Source organism: Argentina silus (genome assembly GCF_951799395.1).
Source record: "Argentina silus genome assembly, chromosome: 12".
NCBI classification, from domain to species: domain Eukaryota; kingdom Metazoa; phylum Chordata; class Actinopteri; order Argentiniformes; family Argentinidae; genus Argentina; species Argentina silus.
In genome coordinates, this window is record NC_139666.1 from 21,311,807 (window position 1) to 21,334,719 (window position 22,913).

Sequence of the window (22,913 nt, forward strand, 5' to 3'; positions counted from 1 at the left end):
CAATGAGATAGAACTGTATTTCCATGGGGCCAAAGTTTCTCCATAAAGCTCTTGGTGAAAATGCATTGACTGTTGTTATTTCCTGACTGTGTCTTCACTCTCTGCTTTCTACTATCACAATGAGACTTGAGTTTTGAGTCCCCCTGTGATTCGAACCCTGGCAATAGCTTACATCAAGTATTCACCACTGCACCCACATGAAAGTCCATTTCAGAACCCGTAGAGAAAAGAACAGAGAGGAGAAACAAATATTTCTGAGTTACCCTTTTATTGCTTTGCTTCAACAGAAGCTCTGTGTTAAGTAACATCCAGCTGCATCACAAGTACAGCAATAGTACAGCAATAGTACTATCACAATACTATCAGTGAGGAAATGCAAAAGGAATTCAGGATACAGTAGCTAAAAAGCTAGAGCAGAGTAATGTGAATGTATGTATGTTTGCCATGGAGGGGGTTTAGCCGTGTGTGTGTGTGTGTGTGTGTGTGTGTGTGTGTGTGTGTGTGTGTGTGTGTGTGTGTGTGTGTATGTATGTATGTGTGAGATGTCCCACTGCTCCTTCACATCAGTGAAGGGAAGGAGACAAGGAGAGGAAGCTGCCTCAGACTATTGGGACGTTGACATAGAGGAAAAGGAGGAGGAGGAGGAGGAGGAGGGAGAGTGGCTCGTACAGTAAGAGGAGGCAGAGGAGGAAGAGGAGGAGGAGGAGGAGGAGAGAGAGGGGCTGGTGCACTAAGAGGAGGCAGAGGAGGAGGAGAGAGGCTGGTACAGTAAGAGGAGGAGTAGGAGGAGGTGGAGGAGGAGGAGGAGGAGGAGAGAGAGAGAGGGGTTCATACAGTAGACCAGTTCTCTCAGTCACCTCCACACACCTGTATAAAGTAATGTGTCCATGGAGCTCCCCGTCGAATATCGATTTTGTTCACACACAGCTGCTCCTCGTTTCTGCAACAGAAACAACACGAGAAACTCTCTTTCTGTCGCTCTCACACACCCTAGCTCTCTCTCTCTCCCTCATCCCCCTTTCTGTTGCTCTCACACACCCTAGCTCTCTCTCTCTCCCTCATCCCCCTTTCTGTTGCTCTCACACACCCTTGCTCTCTCTCTCCCGCACCCCCCTTTCTGTCGCTCTCACACACGCTAGCTCTCTCTCTCCCGCACCCCCCTTCCTCTCCCCCTTCTCTTTCTAGCTGCTTCAAAGAAACAGACATCAGATCGATATTAAGACACACTGTGTGTGTGTGTGTGTGTGTGTGTGTGTGTGTGTGTGTGTGTGTGTGAGAGTGAGAGAGACACTCATACCTGCCATAGGGGAACTCTGATATGCAGACAGACACTATGTGGATGTCTCCTTGTCTGTAGAATCTAAGTCCGGTGTTCTTCAACTGGATGGTGTTTATCTCACACATGGGCCCTGGGTGGGCAATCACTCTCCTGTACACAGTTTCGTCAGTCTGTCTGAAACACACACACACACACACACACACACAAACACACACATGCACACACACACACACACACACACACACACACACACACACACACATGCAAACACGCAAACACACACATGCAAACAGACACACACACACACAACGTCTGTTACTAGAGGGATAATCCATGTTGATCCTCACTCAGAGCTGAACAGCTCATTTGACTAAATATTTACATTTATTTAACGGCTCTTAGGGATAATTTCCTGGACTCAAATTAAAAGAAATCCTAGACTAGAAAATACTTTTTACTGAGATTCTCCATTGAACACAATTTTTTAGTACAGCACTAGGCTTAATCTGGGTCCTAGAAACTTGCCCTTGAGGTTTGAGATTGTACTCATAGGTTAGGGTACCTACAGCCTAACCCTGAGGTTTGAGGTTAGTGTTAGGCAGGGGAGGCTGGTGGAGGCAGAAATCAGAGGACGGGCTCATCACACGTGTTTGATACCATTCCTTCTCCCATTCCATGCATTACAATGAGCCTGTCCTCCGATTTTTACCTCCACCAGGCTCCCCTGGTGTCAGGGTACCTACAGCCTGAGTCTCTGCTGCGTTTCAGGCAGGTCCTGGGTCTTCAGGGTGACCTCCACCTCGGCACTCTTATCCAGGGGAGACACCTCCAGCTGCACCAGGATATGATGGGCTGGGGGGGAGGGGAGGGGAGGGGGGTAGAGGGGAGGGGGGCACGGTGATCATCATGTCAAATATGACTTTATTTAACTGGAAAGCCAATGTAGTCGAGATATTTCATGAACAGTGTAATTGATTATCAGGCTGGGTGACCGTGTGGGGCTTATGTTGATACACACACACACACAGACACACACACACACACACACACACACACACACACACACACACACACACACACACACGCAGGAAGGCCTACTCACCACAGAAAGGAGGTGCAGAGGTTGTAAGCAGGAAAAGCTTTTGTTGTTGAGGCAGAGGAGAGACTGTTATCCCACTGTTCTTCAATAGGCCTGCAACACGCATACCCACGCGCACACACACGCGCGCACACACACACACACACACACACACACACACACACACACACACACACACACACACACACACACACAGTGAGACCTTCACTAATAGCATTAATATCAGACATGACAGATGAAAAGGTCTCCCTAGTGCATTAGCTGTATGACTGTATCAGTCTGTCTCTGTATCTGCAGCAGCTTTAGTGATAAGTAGTCTCCATGCCAGACGTGACACAAGCACAGCAGCCAGGCCTGACTCAGTCACTGAACTCACTCTCACCTAACCGTGGACAGGTGCCGTTGAAAACCCTTTTGCAGTCCACGCAGTGTCCCGAGAGGAAGTCTTCGTAGCTGAAACACGGAACGCCCGTCAACGGACAGGAGCCGTTCAGCACGCTGATGTAGACGTGCAGCGCCCTCATGTGGTCACAGATCACGTAGCCGTACACTGGGAAGTAGATAAGAACTGACAACAAACATAGATTCTGAGGCAGCCAGCTCAGAGGCATGCAAAATACGTGAATAAACCGTTAAGATTCGTTTGATTTGGATACGATAGTCTATAATAAACGTTACAGGTGCTGTCAAGTGTAACATACTCGAGACAGACACCTGCAACTCGCACTTACTCGACGCGAACCTGGAGCGGGCGCATCCTGCCTGGTCCATCCCGCCGTTCAGAAAGAAGTCGGCGTGGCCGACAGGGATGGAGATGCCGAAATCTGACGGAAAAGTTAAGAAACATTATAAAGATACCTAGAGACACAATAAACATTAGAGAAATATCATACTTGGGAAAGGTTCTCAGATAAGCAATTATGATCACCTGTGGTTTGTAGGCTACTCATAGGCCAATGTAACCTACCTAGGCCTATGTAACCTACCTAGGCCTGTCTATGGCTCATTGGCCTACAACATGTTGTCTGACACTCAATTTTAACATGGAAAATTAGACAAGCATTCCCAACTAACAAACCATTGGAAATTTAAATTAATAGTTCCTGGATGATTTATGACCTTCTGAGGCTAAATTGAAACAAAGGTTGTGAATTGATTGGGAGGACTAGGCCTACACTTAGCACATAGACACTAAGCAGTTAAGATTAGCAGAAACGTTGCAATAATAATGGTTGGATATCAGGCTGGAGGCTGGTGGAGGTAGAAATCAGTGTGTTTGATACCATTCCTCATTCCATTCCATGCATTCAAATGAGCCTGTCCTCCGATTTCTACTTCCACTAGCCTCCCCTGTTGGAGACGGTAGGTTTGATTTGTGTGTCCTCTCTCACAGTCAGAGTCGGTGTGGATGGCCTCCACAAACAGTGCGTCGGATGGGTCGAGACGGTCATACATGTCAGCTCCTTTGAACATGGGTCCTGCCGGGTCCAGACCTGCAGTGTGTGTTACCGTCACACAGGACAAAGGGTTAGGGAAGAGTAGGCAGAAACTACAGTCCTTCCTTCTGTCACTTTGCATAGATTTACAGAGTTATTAACACAATCACACAGCCTATTCCAATTCCTATTCTATTCAATCTCATCAAATGCAACTTCATTTAATCCTGTGAGCGCCGAATAAGGAAGATCTTCCAAGATCACAAATAATCGCATCTACCACCATGACACAACATGTAAGTACACAAAATCACGTACCCCAATCCATCTGGCCAGATTTGACCGGATTAACCCCATTTGACCGAATTAAATGTCATTACAGCACTGAGCAGCTCCAAACAGACTACTTGACAAGACCCTAAGTTTTCTCCTCAGACAAAAACACCCGACATGAACAGGGACACAATCATGAGCATTGTGTTTGTGTTTGCGGCAAAGGAAAGGGAAAGGCAACAGCTCCCTTGTTCACACATTCAGAATAGACCCTCTCATGGTACCGCTGTTGTTGTTGTTGCTATTGTTGTTGTTGTTGTGTGGAGGACTCTCTGCCTCTTTTGAAAGGCTCATTCACTCGTGCTGGCAGAGATGAGAGGGTGTGTGAGTGACTGTTGGTGTCCTTCATCGTCTGGCGCCCTTGTTCTACAGACTCACAGAAGGGGCCCTGTGTGACTCCATAAGAGGCCATGGCCAGGTCCAAAAACAACCCCCTAGACCCCTATGCCCGCTATGCCCTGGCCTCTCCATACCCCTACGTCCTAGATGCTTGTGTAGATCACTTTGGACCAGTGGAGGCTGGTGGAGGCAGAAATCAGAGGACGGGCTCATTGTAAGGCATGGAATGGAATGGAATGAGGAATGGTTGATACCATTCCTCATTTCATTCCATGCATTATGATGAGCCCTTCCTCCGATTTCTACCTCCACCAGTCTCTCCTGCTTTGGACTCACCTGTGATTCTGCCCACCTTGCCCTCGAACAGGGTCCCCACAAATCCAGCGACGTGAGCCCCCAGGCTAACCCCGATGAAGTGGAACGACTCCAGTTTAGATCCATGATTCTGTTACAGACAGACATTAGTACTTACAGACAGACATACTCATAGAACCTATAACTCATATATGCATTACATTTTGTTTTCATCATTTCTCTTAGCCTCGAAAAACATATCTATACCACACCATATCATTATGTCTTGATGTAAAGCTTTGGTCTACATTTTGCCAAGCAGGCCATTGAAGGTCACCTGGATTGAATTAGACCTTTAAGGGCTAGTTTCCTAGACCTAGAGTACACCTTCTCCTCAAAGCACTTCAATGGAGAGCAGGGGAGGCCGGTGGAGGTAGAAATTGGAGGACGGGCTCATTGTAATGCATGGAATAGAGTAAAAAATGGTATGAAACACATGGTGTTTGATACCATTCCCCATTCCATACCATGCATTACAATGAGCCCCTTCTCTGATATTTGATATTAGAGGCCCTGACCTGCAGCTGGTTGATGAGGACAGAGATCTGCAGGGCCACTTCTTTATAGTTCTCCACCACCAGATTGTAGGCGAAGGACGCTCCGTAGATCCAGTCAACCACCACCACGTTCACATCCTCTGCCCTCAGCAGGGCCTGGGCTAGGTCCTTCACCCAGCTGGGCTTAGTGCCCAGGGCTCTGAGAGAGGAGGGGGGTGGAGGGAGAGAGAGAGAGAGAGAGAGAGAGAAAGAGAGAGAGAGAGAGAGAGAGAGAGAGAGATATTTATATGGATTCTCTGTAGACCCAGTCCACTGCCACCACATTCACTGTTGAGCCTTGACTACGTCCTTGTGACGATAAAGAAGTATGATTTTGAGCTGGGCTTACTACCCAGGGTTCTGAGAGAGAGAGATGGAAGGGAGAGAAAGAGAGAGATATTCATTCTCATGATCTTTAATGAGGGCTTAATGCCCAGGCCCCTGAGAGAGAGAGAGAGAGAGAGAGAGAGGGGGAGGGGGGGGTGGAGAGAGAAAGAGAAAGAGAGAGGGATATTTATAAGTAGGCTCTGTAGACCCAGTCTACTACCACCCCCTTCACACCCTCCGCTCACAGTTGAGTTTGACTACGTCCTTGTGACAATAAAAAACTTTGACTTTGACTTTGAGCTGGGCTTACTGCCCAGGGTTCTGAAAGAGAGAGAGGGGATGGAGGGAGGAGTGGAGAGAGATAGAGGAAGGGAGAGAAAGATATTCATTAGTATGATCTTTAATGAGGCCTTACTGCGCAGACCTCTGAGAGATAGAAAGAGATAGATAGAGAGAGAGAGAGAGAGAGAGAGAGAAAGAGAGAGAGGTGATGGAGGGAGAGAGGGAGGGAGAGAAAGAGAGAAAGAAGGATATGATGTTTAATGAGGGCTTACTGCCCAGAGCTCTGAGAGAGAGAGAGACAGAGAGAGAGAGGGAGAGAGAGAGAGAGAGAGAGAGAGGGAGGGAGAGAAAGAAGGATATTCATTCATATGATGTTTAATGAGGGCTTACTGCCTTTGGGTTCTGAAAGGCAGGGAAGAGGAGGTGAGAGAGAGAAGGAAAGGAACGTTTTATATTGTATCTCTCTAATCTTTAGGGGACTATAGGGGACGAGAGTCCAGTTACTGTACAATGGTTGCCCTTCCACCTACCTGTATCCATGTACGATGACCTTGGTGGGCAGAGAGGAGTTGAAGAGCGAGGGCTGCTCTGTGTTGGTGAGAGACTCCTGGCTGAAGACGCTGGCACAGTCTACGTTCCTGCGGGTAAGGAGAAAATACTGGACATGCAGTTTGGAGCCCTGCTGACGGTACTCCAGCCAAGTGGTGTTGTTGAACTCAGCACAGTCGATCTTCTGCTCCTCATCTCCCCCTGCTGGTGGAGAGAGGAAACTTCTAAACTCTTGTATTATTGTAGCATGAAGAGGCATTCAGACTCATCACCTAGTATTGTCTGCTGCGAATACTGAAACCTTTAATCTAGATCAGAATGATCTGGGTTATTTTTTGCTGTCCAGGATCAGATGGAACTGTCTGATTTCCCCTATACTACTCAAAATCAGCCAGATAGATCTGATCCTGGACAGCAACAAAGAATCCGGATCATTCTAAAGGGCTGATGACTAAGTGTTTGTTGTCACCATCTATAGCCTAGATACCAGGCTGTTGGACGCAGTCTCACTAAATCAGACTCTCCATAGAGATTAGATCTCGGTTCTGAGATTATGTTGAACGTAACTATCAACTAGAGAACAAAGATTACATGACTCAGCATAAATTTTGTTTCAGCTGGTACTGACCTGGCATAGGAACTAATCTGGTAATAATGACTACCTTCTAGAACTTACCTCAAAGAGTTCAACCTAAGGGGTAACTATACCATTTCAGCATGTCATTTCATAAATCAATACAAGGCAAATAGTGGACTGAAAATTAAACTCGTCAAGTGTTCATTGTGACCACTTACAAACAAAATATCTGCCTCAAACGGTAGAGAACATTTGCTTATGCCGAGAAAAAATCCATTCTATTTACAGTTTGAGTTTCTCAACTCTTGCAGAATTCTGTGCAAACTAGCATTTAGAGAAATATTATACATGCCATCATAGGATAGTGCATGGAAAGTGTATGCATATCAGTGAGGGATTGTGTCTCTTAGAAGAATTTGCAGGAACTAAAATGAATTCAAGAAAAACATTGTGCAATGTTTCTAAGATCAGTATGACTGTACTCACCTACCACTGATGTGACGTGGAGCGCCAGAAGGCTGAGAAAAATTGCTGTTTCCCGTTTCCAAACCATCCTCTTGAGAGTCTAGAGAGATGAGTGGAAGACTAACTCACAGTTGTACCGCTTAGCTGTATATGAATTAAATGGGTTAACTGTAACTTTAGCTTGGTAAAATGTCTTCTTCCTCTACTAGTACAGTAGTACCTTCATTACTTTGCCTCTGGAAACACCATTCAGTTCTCGATTGGTACAGAAGCTGCCTGCAGCAGGGGTAGAAATCTGCTTAGGAGAATTACAGCTGTAGAGAAAGAGGTTATTTCACAATGGCTGGCATTGAAATTGTTACAACATCTGATTACAATTGACAGGGCGTTGGGGGTATTTCCTTTCTCTGCTTCCTCGTAAAGCTGGCTCTGTATGTAAGCAAGGCTTGTTATGGGGTGCAAACACACAAACACACACACACACACACACACACACACACACACACACACACCACACACACACACACACACACATTGCTGGTTCCTGCCGTTGCTGTGCTTGTTTAGCTTGTTTAATCAGTATGGTGGCTAATGAGTCAACCCCAGGGTTACTGGTCACTGGCTGTGCATCCATGACATCACTGGTGATCAATGGCTGTTTGTTTTATTGCTGGACTCTGGCCTGGCAGACTGTCCACTGACCGCCATGTCTGGGAGCGGGGCCGGGGGGACACACACTACTCTCTCATTGGGTCACATGGTGTCAGAATACAGCCCTGCCCAGTAACAACCCCTAGCCCCTACCAGGGTTGGGGTCAGTTTCATCAATTCAACACTCATTTTCCGGAAATTCCATCAATTCGAATTTCAGGTCCTTGCTTCTAATTGAGAATCAATTCAATTCCTCTGAATTAAATTTTCTTTGTAAATTAAAAAAAAGATATTCCCAATTCAATGTTCCTTAACAACAATTCCCTTCAGTTCGGGAAAGAAATCCAATCAGTTCCTCAAATGAATCAATACCAACACAGCCAAACAAACCTCAGTCTTATCCTTCACAAACAAAGAAGAAAACTCCTGTCTCTACCACTATACTAGTGATTTGATACTCTCCTGGCTATAACGTCAGTGAAAGAGCAGAGGTAAAGCTGTCAGCACCACTAGGAACTATATAATAACATACATATGCCATTTAGCTGATGCTTTTATCCAAACCAACTTACATTGCAGTGAGTGCATAAATTTTTCAGTATATATGGTCCCAATCAAACCCACAACCTTAGCATTGTTAACGCCGTGCTCTACCAACTGAGCAACAGAGGACCACATATATAATCACAATATCCCAGTTGAGTATCTAGGTGTGAACAGGAAGCGTTTCAGAGGCCTCAGCCTGCAGACACGTTTGTTCCATGTTCCAACTGGAACCCCTGTGGTCCATTCTGAGATTTGTCCTAAAATGAAGATGAGAGAAAATACCTCTGGGATGTTTTTGTTTATACAAAACAAGTCTTTTTATAGATATGACTTGGTGCCATGCATTTGGTGTTTTGCTATGTGAGAAAGCCATGTTCTCCCAGAAGAGAGACAAGAGTTGTAAATATTTAAATGAAAGGCCATGCCAGCCAGTTTTGCTTCCTGGCTTTTTTTAAGAAGAAAATACTCATAATTAGAGTGGAGTAGATTGATAATCTTGTCTTGACGCTTTTAGAACTTGTGCAGGGGAGGCTGGTGGAGATAGAAATCAGAGGACACATGTTTGATACCATTCATTATTCTGTTCCATGCATTGCAATGAGCCCATCCTCCGATTTCTACCTCCACCAGCCTCCCCTGAACTTATTATATATAATAGTCATCACAAGCCTGGCCTCTGTTATTGAAGTCAGTCTAGGCCTAGTGGATAAGGAGATGCTAGCTGGAGTTGAAAACACATTGGGAGCTAATCTTGAGGCTGTTAAAGTAAATAATCCTTCTTGCTAGAGAAGTGAGTCAGGGCTAAGGGCAGTGATTGTGTCTGGGAGTGAGAGAATACACTGTCTCTGTCAGTACTAAAGTTATCAACTCAATACAAATAATAAGGGACAGATTGCATCAATGGGAACAGACAATGGAGGAATAGGTAGAGATTTGTTGACGCAAAACTTTAATATACAATACTTTCAGAGACTTCTACAGAGTGATTTGTAAGCATAACTAAGGAGTAGGGATGGTGAGGTTTGCACAGTGTTAGAGGCAGGGGCGGGGCATGGGACTATTGCTTCGCCTTTATTCGCTCTCTCTCCTTGGGCAACTGGGCAGCCAGCCAATCAGTGGTGCGTTTGCTTGCCTCCTCCCAGTCGATCCGGGGGGCGTATCCCAAGTCCCTCTGAGCCTTGCGATAGGAGAAGCTGAAAGGTGTGTTCAGCATGGTGAGGAGCTGTCGGTTCAGGGGTGGGACGAAGCACTTGAAGGGGCGGAGTAACATCTGCAGCACCTCCAATAGGAAGCAGAGTAAATAGAGGAGTGGGAGGGGCAGGATGGGCTTCTCCTGGAGGGCGAACCCCAGCGGTGACATCACGGCGAGGTTGAAGTCAGAGTAGCTCACCAGCGGCGTGTCGTCCGAGATGTAGTAGAAGTTCCCGCCAATGGCGGCTCGTTTCTGGGGGTCCTGGAGGGCGCGGGCAGCCTGGAGGTGGGCGAAGGCGACGTTGCCCACGTAGACAGGGTTTACTTGGGCCGTCTGGAGCGAGGTACGATACAACACATCCCCATTACGGATCCCGTCACTCATGTGACCCAGGAGGAACCGGCAACCCTCCCCGTAGATGTACATGGGTCTGAGGGCGCAGGTGGCCAGCCGGCCCCCGTTCTGAAGCACCTCTCCCTGGGCATGCAGGGTGACCCGCTCCGCCTCCTCCTTGGTTTTACTGTAGGCGAACTTCAGAGCGGAGGTGTAGGGCGTGCTCTCATTCCCGTTGATGATGGGGTCACCGTGGGGGTTGGGCCCGACCACCTCAATGCTGCTGGTGTAGATGAAGGAGATAACGTTCTCCTGGACGCACATCTCCAACAGCATCTGGGTCCCTGGGAGACATGGACATTACATGGAGATGAATGAGGGCATAGGCTATTAGATGGGCCTAGATGATCTACTATTAGGCTTCAGTGAATTTCGTCTACACAGACATTGAAATTCACAGTAGCACTTTATATTAAGTTGCCCCTATGCCTGCGTAATAACACTGTAATTACTATGTGATAAGTAACAGTCCTGTCCGCTGTTGTTACTGGAGTTATTAAATAGTTACTACACAGGTATAGGGCAGCTTAATGTAAAGTGCTACTGTGAATTTCAATGATGCCTGGAGCCAATGTCCTCATTAATGGACAGGCTGGACTGACAAATGTCAATCTCAACAACACATAACCCTACTGAGACCCCTACCTTTGACCCCCTGTAGCTCACTGAGACCCCTACCTTTGACCCTGTGGAATTCGATGAGACCCCTACCTTTGACCCTGTATAGCTCACTGAGACTCTTACCTTTGACCTTCAACCCTGTGGAGCTAGCTGAGACCCCTACCTTTGACCTTCAACCCTGTGGAGCTAGCTGAGACGCCTACCTTTGACCTTCAACCCTGTGGAGCTAGCTGAAACCCCTACCTTTGACCTTCAACCCTGTGGAGCTAGCTGAGACCCCTACCTTGGACCTTCAACCCCGTGGAGCTAGCTGAGACCCCTACCTTGGACCTTCAACCCCGTGGAGCTAGCTGAGACCCCTACCTTGGACCTTCAACCCCGTGGAGCTAGCTGAGACCCCTACCTTTGACGTTGACCCCGTGTAGCTCGCTGTAGTCCAATGTCCCTATGACGTCGATGAGTGATGCGGTGTGGAACACCAGCGACGCCCCCTTACAAGCCCTCCTCAGCAGCTCGCTGTCTCTGATGTCACCCTCGAACACACTCACCGTCGTCTCACCTCTGACCTCTGGCAAACCCACCCATCAAAAGCATGTCACTCAGTCTGTCAGCAAACAATTTATGCAGTATAGTCTGTTAAATATTTATCTTTCTGGTGGATTTTCTTTGCAAGTAGCCATACCAGTAAAAGAACTGTTGGTAGATATGTAAGTATACAAGGCTACAACTACAGCATTACAATACTATACTCAATACTCATGGCAAAACCATGGCACGTATAGCTTTCAGGTGGCCGTACAAACGAGACTGAATCACATCCATTCATTGAACACAATGAATCTGCAAAGGTGTAGGCTAAGTCTGTTTTGAGCAAAGAAAAGAAGGAAAACGTTTACTTCTCAATGTCAGTGTTACTGAGAGAGAAAGGAGCTGCTATTCACACCCCCGAACCATGTTCAGATGGAAGGGAAGGAGAGGGAATGTGTTAGAGAGTGTGATGTGATCTAGTCAGAGGAGGCTAGTGGAGGTAGAAATCGAGGGACAGGCTCATTGCAATGCATGGAATGGAATGAGAAATGTGCCTCCGATTTCTACCTCCACTAGCCTCCCCTGGGTCTAGTAACCTACCTTCCAGAGACTTTAGGAGCTGTGGTCGGACATGTTTGTCCAGAAGACGGACCTCTGCGAGGGTCTCCTCCTCCAGGAGCAGCCTGACAATCCTCTCCCCCAGGAACCCACCAGCCCCCGTCACCACACACACGTCCCCTTGCAGAGACATGGTCCAGGCTCAGACTCCCTGTCTGTACTCCCTTGTCTATGAACTCCCTGAAGAGAAGTGCTAGAAGAGAATGATAAATCTGCCACCACGGACTCCCCCTCTATATAAACTTGCGCACCGACTGACTCGTCCCTAGGTGCCGAACAATAGCCTGGGGGACTCCACTGCAGGAAGGCGTGCGTCAGGCAGGGAGGGACTGATGGCACGTTTTATCCCAGAGTATCTGCCAAGGACAACCCCAAGGCTACTGGCTCAGACCTGCCAAGGAAAGCAGTCTGAACACACCAGAGAGTCAAGGCGATGGCTGCCAGATGGTGACTAAATATTATGATTCTCCTCTCCTTCTTTTTACATGGTGATGGCTGGCCGTGGTGTTTTAACCCATTTGTGCCGACTGCCGCGCGACATCTACCGCCGGTTGCTGCGTTGCGCACATGTGAATTTACCGCCATTTTTGATTTGTCGTAATTTTCATGAGTGCAGCATATAATGCACTGTCATTGGTTCAAATACACATGAGGTGGGTCTTGTTGATTTTTTAAAACCACGTGAGCACCCGAATGTCGTGTCGTGTCGCGGAAAATCAATCAGACATACAAGTGCGTTCGGCGAACCACACGACATTTGGGTCAACAAGACCCACCTCATGTGTATTTGAACCAATGACAGTGCATTATATGCTGCACTCATGAAAATTACGACAAATCAAAAATGCAGCATCCGGCACAAATGGGTTAATAACCAATAAGACATATTTCAATCAAATCTCTATAGCTGCCTACCAGTATGGAAGGATTTTCATGATTACTGTCGTTCGCAGGGATGTGCACAGACCTGTGGAATGGAAGGGCTGGTGCTGTTTCCCCCAAAAACTAAAACTCGATTTGATGCGAAGAACGGGAAGGGGGGCGGGGGTGTGTGTGTGTGTGTAAAAAAAAGCACTATCCAGGAAGGCACTTTGTGAGTGGCAGCGCAAAGGGCAGGGTTATTGCCCCCCTGTTCACGTCCCTGCCCATCTGAGACAGACTATGAGTCATGTTGTCAGTGAAGGAAGCGGTTAAGGTGATCCTGGAACTATATGTTGTAACGTTAGGACATGTCTTGTCATGAACAGAATGCTTTGAAGAGGTTTTGCCTCTTAAGCTGCCAAATACAGTATATGTGATAACTTGAAAGTCTTCATTTCCTAGGGATACTGAACATGTTTCCTGTTATCAGACACAGCTGCATTGTGGGGAAGTTGATATCCTATAAACTGCAGTGGAGACTGGTGGATGGAATGAGGACACACGTGTTTGATACCATTCCTCATTCCGTTCTATGCATTACAGTGAGCCTGTCCTCCGATTTCTGCCTCCACCAGCCTCCCTTAATAAACTGGTTTTGGTGTCAGTTGCCACCCCTAGGTTCAGGCCTCTGTCCATCTCCTTATGTGAGCAGACAGACATTTTGTTTGTTTGTAGACCTTGACTCAGCAGAGTCTGGTATCAGCCTGTCTGTTGTCTTATCTAGATGATGTCATGTTCCCAAGGCCATAGATGACACATGCAAGGATCCCCATGTCTACAAATGATTTATTATTTATTATTTAAACACACATGTAATGTACAAAATAATCTGAAAACAAAGGCATTACACATCACAGTTAATTTTTTGTTTTATGAATTGAAAACATTTGAATCCAGTGTTCAACTGTTTGATCTATTTACCCAACATTTGTTCAAACATGGTTTATGGGACAACCTGCTAATCCTTGTTTGTCTGCGGCTAAACACTAAACCACTGAACTGAGCTTACAAAATGGAGGCCTATTCCAGCATTAAAATTCAAAGGCTAAAAACCATATACCCTCTTAGCTTAAGCATAGAAACATACGCTTTTAGACGGTCAAGTGCCAAGTGTGATGTCTCTGAACGATGTTGTCCTTGCGGTGTCTAGAATGGATCAATTACAATTTCCAGTCAGTCAATGCCAGAGGTGAATTGAAATCCAATTCATGAATAACCAGCCAATTGTTTTTCCACAAAGAATTTTCAATTGATGAACTGACTTTCAAATCACCTCTTGCATTGAATGAATTATAATTGGCCTTGACCCCAACAACCTGCTGTGTGCTCTCTCCCTCTCTCAAGCCTTAGCAGTGGGCAGCGGGCACTCCTCTATCTGGCTGTCGCCCACAGACCGCTTCGGCAGATGCACAGTCATGGTGCAGGCTCGTATCCCCCCCAGAGGCTCCAAGACGTTAAACACCCGGTCCCACTCATCCTTCTCTGGGTCGTAGCGCTGCACGATGTCCACCATGCAGCGGCTGTTCCAGGAGTACCCCCCCACCACGTACACCTGCCCCTGGAACACGGCCACACCCACATCACTCTGCCCCCACGGCATGGCCGCCACCACCGTCCACTGGTCCACTTCGGGGGAGTAGAACTCGCAGGCCAGCACGTCGTCGTAGTCGCTGCTGCCCCGGAAGTGGTTCCCGCCCATTACGTACAGGCGGTCCCCCACCGTGCACATGCAGTGCAGGCCGCGGAGGTCGGTCATGTCGGCGCGGCGACTCCACGTGTCGTCGACGGGGTCGTAGCACATCAGCTCCTTCTGGAAGGTGTCTTTGGTGATGCCTCCTGTTTGGAGAAAGGGGATGGATGGAGGTTGTTTTATTACTATACCATATCATCATACCTCCCAGGGGAGGCTGGTGGAGGTAGGAATCGGAGCACGGGCTCATTGTAATGCATGGAATGGAATGAGGAATGGTATCAAACACAGGCTTATTGTAATGCATGGAATGGAATGAGTCTGTCCTCCAATTTTTACCTCCACCAGCCTCCCTTGATGCCTACATACTGTTTTGTATCATGATGCCATACTATGAGATCAATGTTACTAATGTTTATAGAACAAAAAGAAAAGACAGGAAGGAGCGAAGACCCTATCATGCACTGGCTAACTCTCAACACTGGCTAACCCTCTTAATTTCCACAAGTACCAATTTTTGACATGGAAGGGGACATAAATGGTCCGAAAGAGTTTCTCTATAGACCAGTGAGACCTTATTGTGTATAGAAGAGGGGACGTAAATACAATAACCATGGGTCAGAGAGAGTTCTTCAGTAGGTCAGTGGAACTTTAGTGTGTGTAAAGGATGAACAACGAGTAGGAAAGAGTGACATGTTGTGCAGCTGATCAGTGGTCAGGTGTTCCCCTCCTCCAGCTCAGCCAGAGTGACAGCAGCAGTCCTGAGAACCACAGGCTGTTTGGTCTGAGCAGGAAGGATGTGGTGGGGAACTGTAGAACCATCACACCCTCCATGCCTCGCCCGGCCCCTCTGTTTTCTCGTAACCTTGTCTGTATATGGCTTCACACGTTCCACACACACAGGCCAAACTGCAAGAGAGACTATGGCTGTACACCTTCCACACACACAGGCCAAACTGCAAGAGAGACTATGGCTGTAGGTTGGCCTGTCTGAGAGGGAGGTGTGAAGCTAGCTAGTATCAGAGCCTTCCTCAACAGTCACAACACCCCCACATCAATCAAGATTAGGAGGCCAGGCTGAAAACAAAGAAATAGGCCACTTCTCTCTTTTTTATGTTGAAATGAATGCTGAATCAAAATGATAAAAACTGTTTGTGTGTGGTAAAACAGTATCTATATGCTTAGAGCATGTTCTGTTTTTCATAACAAACATTACCAACTTTCATTACAAACATCACAAACTTTCATGACAAACAATTACAAAATAAGCTGTTTTCTGGCGGCCTGCAGAGATAAAACGGACGCAGTTACAGCTTTGAAATAGCTGTGGTTTTAACTCAGAAAAGCACCGGTCTGTGACCCAGTTACAGTAAAGGTCTTTGTGCTTCCTGGCTCTCAGACCTGTAAATAACTCAGGGGAGGCTGGTGGAGGCAGAAATCGGAGGATGGGCTCAATGTAATGCATGGAATGTAATGAGGAATGGTATGTGACTGTGTGTGTGTGCGGGGGGAAGACTGGGGGGGGGGGGACTGGCCAGACGAGGCAGGGAGGGTGTGATGGTGTGTGTGTGCGGGGGGCTTGGGGACGGGGGGGACGGGGTATACTAAATTTATTTAGTATAGCGCTTTTCTCAGGACTCAAAGACATTACATTTCATGGAGAGAACAAGAATAGATAGATAAATAAAAAGTACCATTTTGATACCATTCCTTATTCTGTTCCATGCATTACAATGAGCCCATCCTCCGATTTCTACCTCCACCAGCCTCCCCTGATGTAACTTCTGTTTCACCACATCAGAAACTGTTTTTCCCCCTCCAAGGTTGCTAGGAGACCTTGGTAGGAACTGGTACTATGTTAAAAGTCTATGAACTGCGTGTGCTTTACCATTGTATGGTAATAGCCTGTGGAAGCTGTTAAGCGGTGAGAGTGGATTAAAATGGGTCAACAACATGTTCCTTTGTGTGGCTGAATTCGTTCAGCTCCTAAAGACCTCTTCACCCCTACTACCCCCCTGTACAAGTTTCTCTCCTGTTAATAAAATAACATTTTAAAAAATTAAAAACATGTTGTTACTGCCTATGGCCCCTGGTCTGAGCTTTGGATAAAGGCATCTGCTAAATGCCATAAATGTAATGTAAATGTAAGATGAATTCTCTCCACTCACTGCAAGCCTGGACTAACACAATCAATTCCATGAGAATACAAACATACCCTACTTTGGGAAAGCGGCTATCTCCAATTGATTGAACAATGTACCTATCAGGGGAGGCTGGTGGAGGTAGAAATCAGAGGACGGGCTCATTGTAATTCATGCAATGGAATGACAAACATGTGTGTTAGGGGCTAGGGGGCTAGGGGCTAGGGGCTTCAGTGCTGTGATAACCTTTTACCTGAGATGTACATCAGGTCTCTGTGGGGTCTAGGGGCTAGGGGTTAGGGGCTAGGGTCTAGGGTCTAGGGTCAAGGGGCTAGGGAGTAGGGGTTAGGAGCTAGTGTCTTGGGGCTATGATCTAGGTGATAGGGGCTAGTGTCTTGAGGCTAGGGGCTAGTGTCTTGGGGCTAGTGTCTTGGGGCTAGGATCTAGGGGCTAGTGTCTTGGGGCTAGGATCTAGGGGCTAGTGTCTTGGGGCTAGTGTCTTGGGGCTAGGATCTAGGGGCTAGTATCTCAGGGCTAGTGTCTTGGGGCTAGTGTCTTGGGGCTAGTGTCTAGGGCCTAGGGGCTCCAGTGCTGTGATAACCTCTTACCTGAGACATACATCAGGTCCCCGTGGACCGTCCCCGCATGGCCGTAGTGAGGCTCCATCATGGGAGACACGAACGTCCACTCGTTCTTCCTCAGGCTGTAGCATTCCACAGAGTCTGCAAGGGGTGGAAGGAATATCCGACTTACTTATCTGTTTAGTTCATCTGAAACATGCAATTCAATTCACACAATAAGAGGGAAAACCCAACAGTAATTTATGATATACATAGCCCTTCCTGTGTCCATATTAGGCATGTTGCAGCTGTATTAACCTGTACTGTATCACATTTTATGTTAATGCATAACAATGACTTACAATTGTTTTGAATTCACCCAAAAAAACGTAAACCTAAAGAATTGCCATGAATCAAACAGAAGTGTTTTTATTGCGTTGTATGTTGAGTGTGATGCACAATAAAGTTTTTAATTAGAATTTTTAATTGCCTTTACCAATCTCCCCCGAAGCGTTCCTGCCCCCGACAGCGTACAGCTTCCCCTTCAGGGCGCTCAGGTGGAAGAACGTCCTCTTCTCGTTCAGCGACGCCACCTGCAGCCACCGATCGAACCGCGGGTCATAGCGATACACGCTGTCCACCGCCGTCTTCCCCTTGGTGTCGTAGGTGCTCTGGCCGCCCACGATGTAGAGGAACCCCCCCAGCAGGGCCACGCCATGCTGGTAGCGTGGCACCTCCATAGGCTGCAGCGCCCTCCAGTGGCTGCTCCCCTCGTCGTACAGCCTCAGCTCCCGGCTCACCACCAACTGCTGCCTCATCACGCCGCCCAGCGCCAGCAGTCGCGTGGCGTCCGAGCGTATCCGTGTGCGCTCCGTCTGCAACGCCGGCTGCAGGAAGGGCATCATCTGGTAGTTGCTGGCCTCCAGCAGGAGGTTGACGCACGCCGTCTCCGAACGCATCATGGCGGCGCCGCCCCCCTCGCCATCATGGTGACCGTCATCGTCCTTGTCGCCACCACCATCGCCCTCCTGGGAGATCTGGAGCAGCTCGCTGGGGCACATGAGGGGGAAGCGGACATGGCGCATCAGGGCGTAGACGGAGGGGCGGCGGGCGGGCAGGTCGTGGGACAGCCAGGCGCGGGCGATGCGGTACAGATCCATCTCTGTGAAGCCCTTCAGGGTGTTGCTGGCCAGGGCCATGGCCAGGCTGGACTCTGACAGCTGCAGGTACCGGCCGCTCTGGACCAGCTCAGACAGGTTCTCACACACAAACTCAACTAGGACAACACAAAATTGTTAGTATAGTGTGTGTGTGTGTGTGTGTGTGTGTGTGTGTGTGTGTGTGTGTGTGTGTGTGTGTGTGTGTGTGTGTTTGTGTGTGTTTGTGAGGTGGTGACACACAAACTCACCTAGGTTAACCTGGACATCATCCAGGAGCAGGTCGCGGGCGATGCGCTCCACCTCAATACAGTTATCAATGGTGATCTACAACAGACACATGGAAACACGGAAGGTGGATAGATTAAATCCACATCATAAAGAATATTCAGCTTCAAATGTCCTCTTTATAGAACCGTTTGAATTGCATTTGGCTTAACATGATACAGTTAAAAAGTGAAGAGAAATTCTTTGGAAACACCATACAAAAACCCAAACATTGGGGACAGTTTCCTAGACACAGATAAAGCCAAGTCCCGGACTAAATCACACTTTCAGTAATGAATCTCTACTGAAGATGCTATTCAGTCTAGGAGTAAGCTTAATCTGGAGGACCATGTCTGGAGGTCTAGTTCCTCCAGGGGATTCTGGTGGAGGTAGAAATCGGAGGACGGGCTCATTGTAATGCATGGAACGGAATGAGGAATGGTATCAAACACACATTGGCATTACAATGAGCCCGTGCTCCGATTTCTACCTCCACCAGCCTCCACTGGTCTAGGACTATGTAAGCTTCATCCGTGTCCGGAGGCCCAGAACCTCCCCTAACAACATCAGCCTTACCTCAGTGCTGAGCAGCTCGTTGCAGAACGCCAAGACGGGGAGGACCTGCAGGAAGTTGGCAGCCTCCAGCGTGTCCTGCAGGTTGGCCAGACACAGGCTCACCCTGCTGGTATAGATGAACTCTATGATGCTCTTCAACCCTGTTGTACTGACGCCATGAAGCTTGATCTCCCTCATCTCCTGCTCTCTCATTCCCCCTGGGGAGGGGGAGGGAGAGGGAGTGAGGGTTGGGAAAAGGGGAGACAGGGAGAAAGAGAGAGAGAGAGATGAATAGGATTAATTTATGGGAGACCTACATCCAGCTTTGAAAAAGCATAGCATTAGAGTAAATGGTGTGTGTGACAGTGTGTCCATTCTCAGTTGAATGTATAAAATAGGAAGTGAGAAGCTGTACTGATACTGTACCAGTCCAGGACTGCTTCCTTAATAAGTGAAAGTAAAGACAGAGGCCTTAGAAGCTCACTTTTCAAAGACTCACTCTTGAAAGACTCATCTATCATACCACTCACGAGGGAGAGAGGTGTGTGTGTGTGTGTGTGTGTGTGTGTGTGTGTGTGTGTGTGTGTGTGGGTGTGGGTGTGTGTGTGTGTGTGTGTGTGTGTGTGTGTGTGTGTGTGTGTGCATGTTCTTGTGGTTAGGAATCATTAAAAAGGAAAATACACACATTCTATCGAAAATGTGGGGATGTAATCTGCCTTTACAGTAGAACTAGCCACCGTAAGGATTGGTTCCCCTGCCTGTAGGGTTCAATGTGTGACGCGTAGAACAAAGCACTGACCATCAGACTGGACAGGCACACCTGGTCCAGACTCACCTGGTCCAGGCTCACCTGGTCCAGACTCACCTGTGAACATGGCCTTGAAGTAGTCGCTGGCTGAGGCCATGATGACCCTGTGCACAGGGAAGGTGTCACTGCTGTCGCCAGGAACCAAGGTGACGTCACACAGGGTCTCATCAATGCGGAACACATCAAACCCCTGAGAGAGGAATAATAATCATCAACATTCAATGATACTAACGATCAATTCAGTCGTGATGATGACAAACAATTCAATCAATAGTCTGGCTCAGACCCCAATCGCTAAGCCTTTGCAGTAAGTACCTGCAGTATGGCTGTCCCGTGGTCCCTGCTGCTGAACACCCTGGTCAGAGGCCTGGGGGGCAGCCTGGGCTTCAGGCTGACGTCTGGGGGTCTGGGGGACGGCTCTGAGGGTGGGGGGGTTGCTGCTGGAGGGGACAGTCTGTCATTCTGGCGGTGCTGTGGTGGTGGCTGGGCCTGGGGGGGAGGTTGTGCTGCTGGCTGGGGTGGTGGCTGGGCCTGGGGGGGAGGTTGTGCTGCTGGCTGGGCCGGGGGTCTGGGGGGGTCTCTGATCTGGCCTCGACTCCCCAAGCGGGACAGCCTCCGGTGGAGCCTCCCAGGACCACTGTCCTCTCCACTCCCCCTGCAACAGAGAGGGACACAGGGGCGTGAGACAGAGAGGACCTCCATCCTCAGGGCCCAGTATTTCAAAACTTTTAATCCAGATCAGATCTGGTCCGGATTCAATTTTTTCTAATCCAGGATCAGGTCTAACTGGCAGATTTTGTGTAGTATAGGGAGTATATGTAGTATTTTTACAGCTCGATCTGCAAAAAAAGAATCCAGATCATTCTGATCTAGATTAAAAGTTTTGAAATACTGGGCCCTGGTGATAGTTTACAGCATCTCCGTTTCCCCCATGACATCTACTATGACTTTACCTGGCTGGTGTTCAGATACTCCACTACTATTGAATAATGCAAAAAATCATCAAATCTTAAAATGACGAGGCGCTCAAGTGGCGTAGCACACTAAGGCGCATACCATGTCATCGCAAGGTCCCTGGTTCGATTCCGGCCATCGACATATCCTGTATGTCATCCCTCCTCTCTCTCACCTTCCTGTCAATCTCTACTATCTCTATCCCAATAAAGCAGAAATGCCCTAAAAAAAAACATATTAAATCTTAAAATGACAATGAAAGAATCCAACCAGCTTACCCCATGTGATTTGGTGTGTGGTGACGTTGACTGGGGTCACGCTTACAAGATTTCCTTCACAGAGAAATACAGTAGGAATGTTGTGATAAAATCATAGGGTAAACTAACAACACAAACACAGGGCAGAATTGAATTGACATTCGGTCTGTTGTTGCTACTATACGAGAGCCTCTCTGCTTTGTATAAACTGTTTAAGCTGTATAAACTGTATAACTGTGTAGACAGTATAACCTGGGAATCGAAACTGGTGTGACACTGTTTAGTGCGGTTCTGCCTGATTCTCAGTTCAGTAGTAGTGTGACTCACTCAATCATAACAAAGGCGCACATAACAGTCCCAATGTGGGGCTTTCCTGCTTACGTCTTTAACATACTGTGTGTGTGTGTGTGTGTGTGTGTGTGTGTGTGTGTGTGTGTGTGTGTGCGCGTGTGCGTGTGCGTGTGTGTGCGTGTGTGTGCGTGCGTGCGTGTGTGTGTGTGCGTGAGAGAAAGACAGAGAGAGAGGAAGAATAAAGAGTATATGTGCAGAGTAAACGGTTTAAATTGTTTTTAAAATCCTGTGACTTCTCTCAATTAACTTCTCCTTCTCCTTTTTTCTGCTACAGTACACACACGCGCACGCGCACACACACACACACACACACACACACACACACACACACACACACACACAGAACTGGATGTTGTTTTGGTGTTGCTTCAATAATTGCAAATGTTTTGATGCTTCATATGAAGTGGATAACAATATCATTTCTCAGAACAAACCCAATAGCCAACTCTGAACTGAGTGACTCCTGTTTGTTATGTTCCTGGTAGTAACTGTATGTCTACTGAACAATCTTTCTCACAGCAGCCATGTCAGATGTTGTGTCTACTACTGGACACTACAAATATACACTTGCATAACACACGACTGCAACTACTCTGTTGATGTGAAACCACATGATACTGAACATGTTAGGGTTGGTTAGTTAGTTAGTGAGTGAGTGAGTGAGTGAGTGAGTGAGTGAGTGAGTGAATGAGTGAGTGAGTTAGTTAGTTAGTTGAAGGAACGTACCTTGATGATATTCTTTTGAACAGGCTGTCTTTAAAGGAAAGGCCTTCCTCCAACATGCACGCTAACCCCGCGTTCAGCTGCCAACCCAACCCAGCGTTCAGCGGCAGATGCTCAGTAGAGTGCAGCTAACCTCTCCTCTTTCAACCACACCAGCTGGATACAACAGACTCAGCACACTGAGGTTGAGCAGAAGCTCTCTCTGTGTCTCTGGCATTAACCAAGACCTCACCAACTTCCTGTGTTAGTTCTCTTTCTCTCTCTGTGTCTTCCAATCATGCTCACTTTCCACATACTGCTTCTCCCCCTACCTTTATTTTGACACATTCAGTGTTGTAAAGGCAGTTTATAGATGTTCATCTAACTGTCCATTAACTAACTAACTAACTTACTAATGAACTAAC

General features: G+C 47.5%; 3 protein-coding genes across 4 annotated transcripts; all 3 read right to left on the reverse strand.

Moving 5' to 3' along the window:
- Positions 1 to 461: 461 nt before the first annotated feature.
- Positions 462 to 6,793, reverse strand: pla1a (phospholipase A1 member A; the record flags this gene model as incomplete). The annotated part of the gene is made up of 10 exons (XM_083682670.1): positions 462 to 940; positions 1,298 to 1,453; positions 2,023 to 2,131; positions 2,382 to 2,471; positions 2,761 to 2,928; positions 3,110 to 3,202; positions 3,770 to 3,871; positions 4,823 to 4,931; positions 5,359 to 5,536; positions 6,516 to 6,793. The coding sequence occupies 10 exons, from the start codon at positions 6,791 to 6,793 to the stop codon at positions 850 to 852; spliced, it is 1,374 nt and encodes a 457-aa protein (XP_083538796.1). The 3' UTR covers positions 462 to 849.
- A 3,029-nt stretch (positions 6,794 to 9,822) lies between these two features.
- On the reverse strand, positions 9,823 to 12,258 carry hsd3b1 (hydroxy-delta-5-steroid dehydrogenase, 3 beta- and steroid delta-isomerase 1; the record flags this gene model as incomplete). Its single annotated transcript, XM_083682333.1, has 3 exons — positions 9,823 to 10,642; positions 11,383 to 11,547; positions 12,108 to 12,258. 3 exons carry the CDS (start codon positions 12,256 to 12,258, stop codon positions 9,831 to 9,833), a joined length of 1,128 nt encoding a protein of 375 aa, XP_083538459.1. The 3' UTR covers positions 9,823 to 9,830.
- Positions 12,259 to 13,814: 1,556 nt separating this feature from the next.
- LOC310812642 (kelch-like protein 9) lies at positions 13,815 to 22,710 on the reverse strand. 2 transcript variants are annotated; one of them, XM_083681284.1, is made up of 9 exons: positions 22,513 to 22,710; positions 21,457 to 21,510; positions 20,540 to 20,879; positions 20,282 to 20,414; positions 19,438 to 19,634; positions 18,846 to 18,921; positions 17,934 to 18,713; positions 17,486 to 17,599; positions 13,815 to 14,882 (listed from the first exon to the last, which is right to left on the reverse strand). In XM_083681284.1, the coding sequence occupies exons 1-9, from the start codon at positions 22,566 to 22,568 to the stop codon at positions 14,386 to 14,388; spliced, it is 2,247 nt and encodes a 748-aa protein (XP_083537410.1). In that variant the 5' UTR covers positions 22,569 to 22,710; the 3' UTR covers positions 13,815 to 14,385. The 2 variants fall into 2 exon arrangements, with proteins under 2 accessions (XP_083537410.1, XP_083537409.1); XM_083681283.1 differs by having other exon boundaries at positions 17,928 to 18,713.
- Between the last annotated feature and the right edge of the window lie 203 nt (positions 22,711 to 22,913).

Excerpts from the sequence above, each read along its gene's own strand:
- LOC310812642 (XM_083681283.1), bottom strand. The coding sequence starts at position 22,568 with ATGTTGGAGGAAGGCCTTTCCTTTAAAGACAGCCTGTTCAAAAGAATA. Across the intron at positions 21,511-22,512 it reads TTCAAAAGAATATCATCAAG|GAAATCTTGTAAGCGTGACC; the intron begins GTACGTTCCTTC and ends TTCTCTGTGAAG. Across the intron at positions 18,922-19,437 it reads ACGAGCTGCTCAGCACTGAG|ATCACCATTGATAACTGTAT; the intron begins GTAAGGCTGATG and ends TGTCTGTTGTAG.